Source organism: Saccoglossus kowalevskii, chromosome 6, assembly GCF_978046115.1.
Source record: "Saccoglossus kowalevskii chromosome 6, keSacKowa6.1, whole genome shotgun sequence".
Lineage (NCBI taxonomy): Eukaryota > Metazoa > Hemichordata > Enteropneusta > Harrimaniidae > Saccoglossus > Saccoglossus kowalevskii.
The window spans coordinates 26439925-26452605 of NC_140646.1; the positions used below are offsets into that span (position 1 = coordinate 26439925).

Here is a 12681-nt window from a genome sequence, read left to right on the forward strand (position 1 = left end):
TTCCATACAAAACATCCAAAAAGTCGTTTCAGCAAAAATTAATTTCAGCTAAAATAAAGTATTTTACAGTGGTCCGTAAGAGAAAATATGATATAGTGCCAAGGCCATTAACTACGCATGCTGTTGTTTCTCAATTTTAATCTTTACATGAAAAATTATGACAATTATTCTAGGGATGGAGCTACATCACAGAACATAATCTTGTTACACTGTTCAGGAGAGTCACAACTATCTAAAAGTACTGTTTTCGGAGAGTTTTCTACCATTGTTTTCACAAGTAATGGTTGCCAAGCAGTGAAAATGCCTAGATGTCTGCCATAGAAAAATTAAACATCTGTCAATCATGATAATATGACATATATTCAGCCTCTATCATAGTTTCAGAAAATACAAAGCAATTTTACCCATATTACAGTACTTACCGGATGTCACTAATTGCACATTATTGGTTGCTGAAAACAAACTCTCTAATAGAGCTTTATCTATTTTATCCGTCAGATCATCAACTTTATCCCAAGCAGACTTTTTTATCTAAAAGTATGAATACAAATTAGGAAAACAATGATTATAATTTTCTTACAACCGCTTCACTATGTCAAATTTTGAAACCTTCCTCAGAAATGAATCCACTTTAAAATCTTCTGCTGATTTTTATTGAAGACATCGATTAGAAACTGTTTTAAATCAATGAAAAATATTATATTTAAAATTTTGGTTCAAAAGTAATATTGAATTCAAAAAATCTAAAGAAACCCCAATGATGACAAAATGATTTTAGACAAAATTTAGTAAAAGACGTAAAATTCCCACTGCTGCAAAATTTGGTTAAAGTCGCTGAGGTTTGTTGTGTTGTATGTAACCACCCACCCCACCCCACCCCCACCCTCACCCCCACCCTGAAACATTTCCACTGCTACAAAATTTAGCAATATCCACTGACTCATAAAATTTGTGAATTTGTCGCAGCCAATCTTGATTGAGTATAAAATAAACAAAGATTGTGATTGAAACACAAATACTAACTTATTTATAAGTAACATATCTTAAAGGTCAATTATTTGCATATAGCCTACCATATTTGGTGGTACTTTGAACCAATGAAATGGTCTCATTTTGACACTTGCTTTGACTGTGTTTTTTGTTGGCAGTGAACCCCAAAGAAGACTTAGAGGTGTGCCTGTAAAATATAACAATATCATATCAGAGTGTATGGCATTTTCTATTATCCTATTATTCGCTTATTATCAATGCATATTATGTGTCCCTCCCATCTGTATAAATCATCAATGCATATTACGTGGCCCTCCCATCTGTATAAATTATCAATGCATATTATGTGGCCCACCCATCTGTATACATAATCAATGCATAAATGTGGCCCACCCATCTGTATCAATCATAAATGCATAAATGTGGCCCACCCATCTGTATCAATCATAAATGCATAAATGTGGCCCACCCATCTGTATAAATTATCAATGCATATTATGTGGCCCACCCATCTGTATACATCATCAATGCATAAATGTGGCCCACCCATCTGTATAAATTATCAATGCATATTATGTGGCCCACCCATCTGTATCAATCATAAATGCATAAATGTGGCCCTCCCATCTGTATAAATCATCAATGAATATTATGTGGCCCACCCATCTGTATAAATCATAAATGCATATTACAAGGCCCTCCTATCTATATAAATTATCAATACATAAATGTGGCCCATCCATCTGTATCAATGCATATTGTGTGACCCTCCCATCTGTATAAATTATCAATGCATATTATGTGACCCTCCCATCTGTATAAATCATCAATGCATATTATGTGGCCCTCCCATCTGTATAAATTATCAATGCATATTATGTGACCCTCCCATCTTTATAAATTATCAATGCATATTATGTGGCCCACCCATCTGTATCAATCATAAATGCATAAATGTGGCCCACCCATCTGTATAAATCATCAATGCATATTATGTGGCCCACCTATCTGTATAATTACCAATGTGTATAAAAGAATACATCTTAGTAATTTGTAAATAGTTCAGTTCACCTGATTCTAAAATAACAAAGAGGTAAGTGTCTTGTGTACAACAACATCTTTGTATAACTAGTAAATCTCAGGGTACATTTCCTATTTTTGGATCATCTTGAGATAACAGTATATTTCAAATTTACCTGGTGGTGGTGGAGGTGGTGGCGGTCCTCCAATATTTGGAGGTGGTGGCGGCGGCGGTGGAGGCGGCGGAATCCCCCCTGGTCCTGGAGGAGGAGGAGGTGGTGGTGGTGGTGGTGGTGGAGATGGGGGTGCAAGTGGAGGAAGTGGAGGGGGTGGAGCCGTTCGAGATGAAGACGGTTGAGATAACGGCGGTTGAGATGACTCATTGGTTGACTCTGTTGACTCTGATGTTGGTGGCGGTGGAGATGGAGATGCAGATATTGACGTAGATGGTTCAGTTCTATTCAATTGTACATCTTCAGGTTCAGACGCACTATTAATGATTTCAAGTTCATTATCTCCTTGAATGCCATTATGTGTTATATCATCCCCTGGCAGTTTCAATTTTGTTGGATCCGATACATATCGTTCTCTTTGTTGGTCGTTTGATGAAAAGTCACTGTTTTGAGATGAAGTATCCGAGATAGACTGGTAGGTATCGGTTGATGTGGCACTAGCCCGATTACCAAAAGCTATCGGTCTGGAAGATAAAATTAAATCATAGTGTAATTTTTTTTATCAGATCTATTTGCTTCATTAATTATGCATATTTGATTACTTCTTCATTAAATATGCAAATTTGAATTACTATCATTATTAATCAAGCAAATCAGATTACCAACTTTATTGAATATGCAAATCCGATTCAAATCAGAATTTTGACAAATAAAATACTACTGTAAAATACTTTATTTTTGCTTGGAAGTAACTTTCGCTAAAGGAATGACTGAATTATGCGAACATGCCTTTTTTCCTCTATTTTACATTCAACTTGTTAAAAATCAGTGAAAATAAATTCCATATGAAACATCCAAAATGTCTTTTCAGCGAAAATTAATTCAAGTGAAAATTAAGTATTTTACAGTATTTGTTTCATTAATTATGCAAATTTGACCACTTCTTCATTAAATGTGCAAATTTTAATTACTATCATTATTAATCATGCAAATCAGATTACCAACTTTATTGAATATGCAAATCTAATAAAAATCAGAATTTTGACAAATAAAACACTATTTTGTATTTCTAGAATGTTGATTGGCCAATTCAAGATACATTCATACCTTTGTGGCAAGGGTCTCTTGATATGTGACTCCAATGTCTTACTTAGTTCTTGTAATCTCTGTATGCTGTGACTGGCTTCACTTTGTACATTCACTATGCCAAGCACAGAGTTCAACTTTTCCAATTCCTTACATAAAACAAGTACAAGTGAATAGTTACATTGTTCTGGCACAGAACACAGGTAATATGTTGGATAAGAAAATTGTGGAAGGCATCACATGTGTTATTAAAACCTCTAAACATCAAAGTCTTCTTTTTTCATTTTTAACAAAATAAGATGTGTCCATTAGGTCCAAAAATAACAAATTGTTGAAAAATACATACAAAATGTTATGATTTGAAAAATTGGAGCATTCAAAATTTCTAAACAATATGAAGAAGAAAAATAGTTCACATGATGGCAAGCAGGTTTGTTAATTATGCAAATTAGATGCAAATTTTATAACTAAAACAATTCAAATGGAAAAAATCATTCTAGAGATAAGGATCAGTACAAACATACTCAAGATTATAAATTTTCTACCGAGCTAAGAGCATAATTACCTCCTGGATACCCATAATTGTTGATGTTATTCCTTGGTTCTGTGATAATACACTCTCAGTAGTTAATATATCATTATTAAAAGAGAATACGTCATCATCAGACTCGTCACTAAGAGCTGATCTTCTATCTTTACTACCCGCCTTTAATGCCTACAAAGACAGTCATACATTAAGCTGGTCTACTGAGGAAAGATAACACAAACTGTTAAACATTTCACCACCAGTTCCCTATTTTCATCACAAATTCACAATATAGTCCCGTTTATAGTCTGCACTTTCTTTCGAAAGATTAGAACAACAATATCCAAGTTTTTTTAAGTAAAAACTTAAAATTGACTCAAATTTTGTCTGTTGGCTCCAAAATTAGGGTTCATTTCTAGAAATATTGAAGAGGGTAAGAAAAAAGTGCAGACAATTTTAGGCAAAAAAGTCTGGTAGTGAAAAGGCTAAACAAGTTTAATAGTGCCTGAAAGTTGGAAAAAAAATAGTTCCAAGAAAAAGGTCATCACTTTCTGGAATAATGTTGTTCTTGAACAGCAATAATTTCCAAATTATACTTGAATTATACTTGAATGTTAAACTGTTTTCGAATTTTTGAAAAGCTGATGTCAGTATGACTGCAGGTACATATACCATAATTTCACTACACTAACAAACACAGGTCTTTATACTCTGGTGATATATAAACCCTCATAACAATTATACAACCTAAACATAGGTCTATATAGATTTGATATACACCTACCTTCCACCAATCTTCTCTAGTTTTGTTTATGTCAATAGGTTTGTGGTTACTACTACAAATCCTGAAACTAATACAACCCAAAAAGTTTTATGATTTATATAATAATATTGAATTCATTATCAAGATAATTAAACTTTATTTATCCAAGCCATGCTATAACAAGCCATGTATGGCACAGTCCCCATTAGTTATCAGATTTAATATATATAGTTTTGATTATATTAATATAGTTGTATCATAAACATGTCAGAAGTATGGATCCAGAAGATGATGCTTGATTATGATGATTTTTTAGCATTAAAATGATTGACATCTTGTATCTGATCATCAAACGAGTACTTGTCCATATTGACAGATATTGCTCTGGAACAGCACTAATTAATCAAAGAAAGCTTAGAAAGAACTCCCGTGTGCTGAGAGTATTGAAGACACATTAAAAATTAATTAAAAATTACTTGTACCTGAGATATTGATGGAAAAACTGAAAACTAATTAATTATGTAAATCAAGTAACTAATATGAACAGAACAGAACAAAAAAATTATGAATTATTATGCTAATTAGAGAATTAATATGAACAAATTTTAACCCAAAATTAATCAGGCCTGTCTATTGTCCTAGAGCATTTAAGTACCAAATTTTATTCAAATGTGATGATCAGTAATTGAGATATCAGTGTTAATTAATTATGTTAATTAAGTGATTAATAAGCATAAATATTTACCAAAAACTAATTGGGTCTCTGCATAGTTCTAGATTCATTGAAATGTGATGATGAGTAATCTTTAAAAGTTTCATTAAAATCCAATTCGTGGTTCTTTATATATCAGTGGAACATTCATAGAAACAATTAACTAATTATGCAAATTAGGTAATTGATATCCACAATTATTTACCCTAAAACTAATCAGGTCTCTACATAGTCCTAGAAGATCTATGTAGCATGTCTCATTGAAATATGATGATTAGTACTTGAGATATCAGGCAAAAAGCTGAAAATTAACTAATTATGCTAATAAGGTAATTAATATGCACAAATATTTACCCAAAAACTAATCATGGGTCTGCACAGTCCTTAAGTAACTATGTACCAAGTTTCATTGAAATGTGATGATTACTACTTGGAATATCAAAAGCTGAAAATTAATTAATTATGCAAATTAGGTAATTAATATGTACTGATATTACCCTAAAAACTATCAGGTCTGTGCAGTGTCCTATGACATCTATGTACCAAGTTCCATTGAAATGTGATGATTACTACTTGAAATATCAAAAGCAGAAAATTAATTAATTATGCAAATTAGGTAATTAATACGTACTGATATTACCCTAAAAACTATCAGGTTTGTGCAGTGTCCTATGACATCTATGTACCAAGTTTTATTGAAATGTGATGATTAGTACTTGAGATATCAGTGGAAAAGCCCAAAATTGATTAATCATTATGCAAATTAGGTAATTAATATTGCACAGATTTTTACCCAAACCTAACCAAATCTGTGCATTAGTTTAGAGCATCTATGTGCCAAGTTTCATCAAAATCAGATGAGTGGTTCTTTAGATATCAGTGGAACAGTCATGGAACAGCTAAAAATCAGTTAATTATCATGCAAATTAGGTAATTAATATGCATGGTTTTTACCAAAACCTAATCAAATCTGCGCATTGGCCCAGAGAATCTATGCACAAAGTTTCATCAAAAAACAATGTATGGTTCTTGAGATATCGATGGAACAGACAGACACACATACACAGACACACTAACTGCAAAGACTCCCTTTTTGTGCTTCGCACACGGGAGTCAAAAACAAAATAACCACCAGTCGCCCATTTTGAATACACGTACATCTATATAACATGATGTAAAACGAATATATAAAATTTGAACATAATTAGTCAAAGCATGGCTCTAGAAGCGCATTCATTTTAAACAAAATGACTGCCAGTCAGCCATTTTGAATCCAACCTGAAAAATAAAATGACGTACATCAGGACCCATAATCTCTAATGTATGTACCAAGTTTGAACAAAATCCATCCATAAACGCTAAGATCCAGTTCTGGAATGCCAGATATGCTTAATTTTTGATGATTTTTTAGCACAAAAATGGCTGCCATTTGGCCATTTTGAATCAGATAGTCAAACCAATTTATCTATGTCCTGGCGTATAATGAATATATAAAATTTGAACATGATCAGTCAAAGCATGGCAGAGATATGGCATTAGAACTGCATTCATTAAAACAAAATGGCCACCAGTCGCCCATTTTGAATACTTCTATATAACATGATGTAAAACGAATATATAAAATTTGAACATAATCAGCCAAAGCATATCAGAGATATGGCTCCACAAGCGCATTCATTTAAACACAATGGCCACCAGTCAGCCATTTTTAATTCAACCTGAAAAATAAAATGACGTGCATAGGAACCCATAATGTCTAATGTATGTATCAAGTTTGAACAAAATCCATCCATAAACGCCAAGATTCAGTTATGGAATGCCAGACATGCTTGATTTTTGATGATTTTTTAGCACAAAAATGGCTGTCATTTGGCCATTTTGAATCAGATAGTCAAACCAATTTATCTATGTCCTGGCATATAATGAATATATAAAATTTGAACATGATCAGTCAAAGCATGGCAGAGATATGGCAGTAGAACTGCATTCATTAAAACAAAATGGCCACCAGTCACCCATTTTGAATACTTCTGTATAACATGATGTAAAACGAATATATAAAATTTGAGCATAATCAGCCAAAGCATATCAGAGATATGGCTCCAGAAGCGCATTAATTTAAACAAAATGGCTGCCAGTCAGCCATTTTTAATTCAACCTGAAAAATAAAATGACGTGCATAGGAACCCATAATATCTAATGTATGTACCAAGTTTGAACAAAATCCATCCATAAACGCCAAGATTCAGTTATGGAATGCCAGACATGCTTGATTTTTGATGATTTTTTAGCACAAAAATGGCTGTCATTTGGCCATTTTGAATCAGATAGTCAAACCAATTTATCTATGTCCTGGCGTATAATGAATATATAAAATTTGAACATGATCAGTCAAAGCATGGCAGAGATATGGCATTAGAACTGCATTCATTAAAACAAAATGGCCACCAGTCAGCCATATTAATAATCGGATCTAAAAAATAACATGATGTGCATCAAGGTCCCATAATGTACCAAGCTTAACAAAATCTATCCATAAATTTTTGATTTTGATGATTTTTTAGACCGTGAAACAAACTGAGGTACACATGTATAATATTTTGTAAGTTTAAATGTGATTGGTCCAGGTATACAAGCTAGACGCACACACAGACGCATGCCAGAAGCCAACCTGTAAGCTTTCGGACTGTATCCGAACAGACTAATAATTAATGGAAAGTCTAAATATGCATTTTCAGGGGCAAAAAAACAACAAGGAGATACTATCAACTGATACTGAGAAGCAATTATGTCATTCAAAAATATATCAGATAAGGATAAGCTGTATTTTATTTACGTCATTTTTAACATAATAATACGACACTTACTAGTAAACTTTACTTCTTGTTGTAATGCTAAACTGATTGTAATCGACTTTACTGATATTGGTGTTCTCATCAGCTAACTGGATAATATTCAAGGCTGTCTGTCTGTCTTCACCAAGCTTGTAGTAAGATAATTCCCCCGGCCGTATACGAATCCAACGTCTAGAAACAAAATGACATCACAGTATGCTTGCAAACCTTGAATGATTGTATTAATCTTCATAGGAATATTATTGCTGGAGCAGCAACAAATATCAGTGATACTGTAAAATACTTTATTTTAGATGGGATCAATTTTCGCTGAAAAGACTTTTTGGGTGTTTTGTATGGAATTTATTTTCACTGATTTTTGGCGAGTTGAATGTAAAATATAGGAAAAAGGTATATTTGCTGGATTTTATTTTTACTGATTCATTCCTGCAGCGAAAATAACGAAAATTAATTCCAAGTGAAAATAAATTATTTGTGACAGTATTAACTGTTAATTGAGCATTCAGTTACCATTTGAGCGTGTAGTACAATATAGGAAAAAGGTATATTTGCTGAATTATTCCTTCAGCAAAAATTAATTTCAAGCGAAAATAAAGTATTTTACAGTATTGATATGTCAATTCATTCCAATTTACCTTACATAATGTTGACATCTAGCAACTTACAAAATAAACCAGGTTGAAAATTTCCGTCAATATTTGTTTATCAAAATGAAAACAAGTGACCTAATAGTCGAAATAACTTCAAAGTTATTGTAGAATATCTTCTTTAAGTTGATAACGTTCTGTATGTTGAGATATTAACTATGTACCATGGTTATTAGTGTTCCCACAATGGAGGTCAGTGAAATTTCAATGGAGGTCAGTGAAATTTCAATAGAGGTCAGAAAATTACTATAGAGGTCAGTGAAATTTCAATAGTGGCCAGAAAATTACTATACAGGTCAGTGAAATTTCAATAGAGGTCAGTGAAATTTCAATAGTGGCCCGAAAATTACAATAGAGGTCAGTAAAATTTCAATAGAGGTCGGTGAAATTTCAATAGTGGCCAGAAAATTACAATAGAGGTCAGTGAAATTTCAATAGTGGCCAGGAAATTACTATAGAGGTCAGTAAAATTTCAATAGAGGTCGGTGAAATTTCAATAGTGGCCAGAAAATTACAATAGAGGTCAGTGAAATTTCAATAGTGGCCAGAAAATTACTATAGAGGTCAGTGAAACTTCAATAGTGGCCAGAAAATTACTATAGAGGTCAGTGAAATTTCAATAGAGGTCAGAAAATTATAATAGAGGTCAGTAAAATTTCAATAGAGGTCGGTGAAATTCCAATAGTGGCCAGAAAATTACAATAGAGGTCAGTGAAATTAATATAGAGGTCAGAAAATTACTAGAAGAGTTACCATAGAGGTCAGTGAAATTTCAATAGTGGCCAGAAATTTACTATAGAGGTCAGTGAAATTTCAATAGAGGTCAGTGAAGTTTCAATAGTGGCCAGAAAATTACTATAGAGGTCAGTAAAATTTCAATAGAGGTCAGTGAAGTTTCAACAGTGGCCAGAAATTTACTATAGAGGTCAGTGAAATTTCAATAGAGGTCAGTGAAGTTTCAATAGTGGCCAGAAAATTACTATAGAGGTCAGTAAAATTTCAATAGAGGTCAGTGAAGTTTCAATAGTGGCCAGAAAATTACTATAGAGGTCAGTGAAATTTCAATAGTGGCCAGAAAATAAATATAGAAGTCAGAAAATTACTAGAAGAGTTACCATAGAGGTCAGTAAAATTTCAATAGTGGCCAGAAATTTACTATAGAGGTCAGTAAAATTTCAACAGTGGCCAGAAAATTACTATGGAGGTCAGTGAAATTTTAATAGTGGCCAGAAAATTACTATAGAGGTCAATGAAATTTCAATAGTGGCCAGAAAATTACTATAGAGGTCAGTGAAATTTCAATAGTGGCCAGAAAATTACTATAGAGGTCAGTGAAATTTCAATAGAGGTCAGTGAAATTTCAATAGTGGCCAGAAAATTACAATAGAGGTCAGAAAGTTATCATAGAGGTCAGTGAAATTTCAATAGAGGTCAGAAAATTACAATACAGGTCAGAAAGTTACCATAGAGATCAGTGAAATTTCAATAGTGGTCAGAAAATTTCAATAGTGGTCAGAAAATTACTATAGAGGTCAGTGAAATTTCAATAGTGGCCAGAAAATTACTATAGAGGTCAGTGAAATTTCAATAGAGGTCAGTGAAATTTCAATTGTGGCCAGAAAATTACAATAGAGGTCAGAAAGTTATCATAGAGGTCAGTGAAATTTCAACAGAGGTCAGAAAATTACAATACAGGTCAGAAAGTTACCATAGAGATCAGTGAAATTTCAATAGTGGTCAGAAAATTTCAATAGTGGTCATAAAATTACTATAGAGGTCAGTGAAATTTTAATAGCGACAAGAAAATTATAATAGAGGTCAGAAAGTTACCATAGAGGTCAGTGAAATTACCATAAAAGTTAGTAAGATTTCCATAGCGATCAAAAAATTACCATAGAGGTCAGTGAAATTTCAATAGAGGTCAGTGAAGTTTCAAAAGTGGCCAGAAAATTACTATAGAGGTCAGTAAAATTTCAACAGTGGCCAGAAAATTACTATAGAGGTCACTGAAATTTCAATAGAGGTCAGTGAAATTTCAATAGTGGCCAGAAAATTACAATAGAGGTCAGAAAGTTATCATAGAGGTCAGTGAAATTTCAATAGAGGTCAGTGAAGTTTCAATAGTGGCCAGAAAATTACCAGAGGTCAGTGAAATTTCAATAGAGGTCAGTGAAGTTTCAATAGTGGCCAGAAAATTACTATAGAGGTCAGTAAAATTTCAACAGTGGCCAGAAAATTACTATAGAGGTCAGTGAAATTTCAATAGAGGTCAGTGAAATTTCAATAGTGGCCAGAAAATTACAATAGAGGTCAGAAAGTTATCATGGAGGTCAGTGAAATTTCAATAGAGGTCAGTGAAGTTTCAATAGTGGCCAGAAAATTACTATAGAGGTCAGTAAAATTTCAATAGAGGTCAGTGAAGTTTCAATAGTGGCCAGAAAATTACTATAGAGGTCAGTGAAATTACCATAAAAGTTAGTAAGATTTCCATAGCGATCAAAAAATTACCATAGAGGTCAGTGAAATTTCAATAGAGGTCAGTGAAGTTTCAAAAGTGGCCAGAAAATTACTATAGAGGTCAGTAAAATTTCAACAGTGGCCAGAAAATTACTATAGAGGTCACTGAAATTTCAATAGAGGTCAGTGAAATTTCAATAGTGGCCAGAAAATTACAATAGAGGTCAGAAAGTTATCATAGAGGTCAGTGAAATTTCAATAGAGGTCAGTGAAGTTTCAATAGTGGCCAGAAAATTACCAGAGGTCAGTGAAATTTCAATAGAGGTCAGTGAAGTTTCAATAGTGGCCAGAAAATTACTATAGAGGTCAGTAAAATTTCAACAGTGGCCAGAAAATTACTATAGAGGTCAGTGAAATTTCAATAGAGGTCAGTGAAATTTCAATAGTGGCCAGAAAATTACAATAGAGGTCAGAAAGTTATCATGGAGGTCAGTGAAATTTCAATAGAGGTCAGTGAAGTTTCAATAGTGGCCAGAAAATTACTATAGAGGTCAGTAAAATTTCAATAGAGGTCAGTGAAGTTTCAATAGTGGCCAGAAAATTACTATAGAGGTCAGTGAAATTTCAATAGTGGCCAGAAAATTAATATAGAGGTCAGAAAATTACTAGAAGAGTTACCATAGAGGTCAGTAAAATTTCAATAGTGGCCAGAAATTTACTATAGAGGTCAGTGAAATTTCAATAGTGGCCAGAAAATTACTATAGAGGTCAATGAAATTTCAATAGTGGCCAGAAAATTACTATAGAGGTCAGTGAAATTTCAATAGTGGCCAGAAAATTACTATAGAGGTCAGTGAAATTACTATAGAGGTCAGTGAAATTTCAATAGTGGCCAGAAAATTACTATAGAGGTCAGTGAAATTTCAATAGAGGTCAGAAAATTTCAATAGTGGTCAGAAAATTACTATAGAGGTCAGTGAAATTTCAATAGTGGCCAGAAAATTACTATAGAGGTCAGTGAAATTTCAATAGAGGTCAGTGAAATTTCAATTGTGGCCAGAAAATTACAATAGAGGTCAGAAAGTTATCATAGAGGTCAGTGAAATTTCAATAGAGGTCAGAAAATTACAATACAGGTCAGAAAGTTACCATAGAGATCAGTGAAATTTCAATAGTGGTCAGAAAATTTCAATAGAGGTCAGAAAGTTACCATAGAGGTCAGTGAAATTACCATAAAGGTTAGTAAGATTTCCATAGCGATCAAAAAATTACCATAGAGGTCAGTGAAATTTCAATAGAGGTCAGAAAATTACAATAGAGGTCAGAAAGTTATCATAGAGGTCAGTGAAATTTCAATAGAGGTCAGTGAAGTTTCAATAGTGGCCAGAAAATTACCAGAGGTCAGTGAAATTTCAATAGAGGTCAGTGAAGTTTCAATAGTGGCCAGAAAAT

The 12681-nt window shown here is 33.1% G+C and overlaps 1 protein-coding gene across 1 annotated transcript in view; it reads right to left on the reverse strand.

The window, feature by feature from the left end:
* LOC100371343 (uncharacterized) overlaps nt 1-12681 on the reverse strand; it is a 42252-nt gene that overhangs the window by 16483 nt on the left and 13088 nt on the right. The window contains exons 7-13 of the mRNA XM_002741633.4: nt 8138-8296; nt 4580-4646; nt 3835-3984; nt 3291-3418; nt 2187-2707; nt 1074-1177; nt 423-531 (exon numbers count right to left, since the gene is read on the reverse strand). Coding sequence (XP_002741679.1) covers nt 423-531; nt 1074-1177; nt 2187-2707; nt 3291-3418; nt 3835-3984; nt 4580-4646; nt 8138-8296 — 1238 coding nt within the window. The remainder of the gene's footprint in view (nt 1-422; nt 532-1073; nt 1178-2186; nt 2708-3290; nt 3419-3834; nt 3985-4579; nt 4647-8137; nt 8297-12681) is intronic.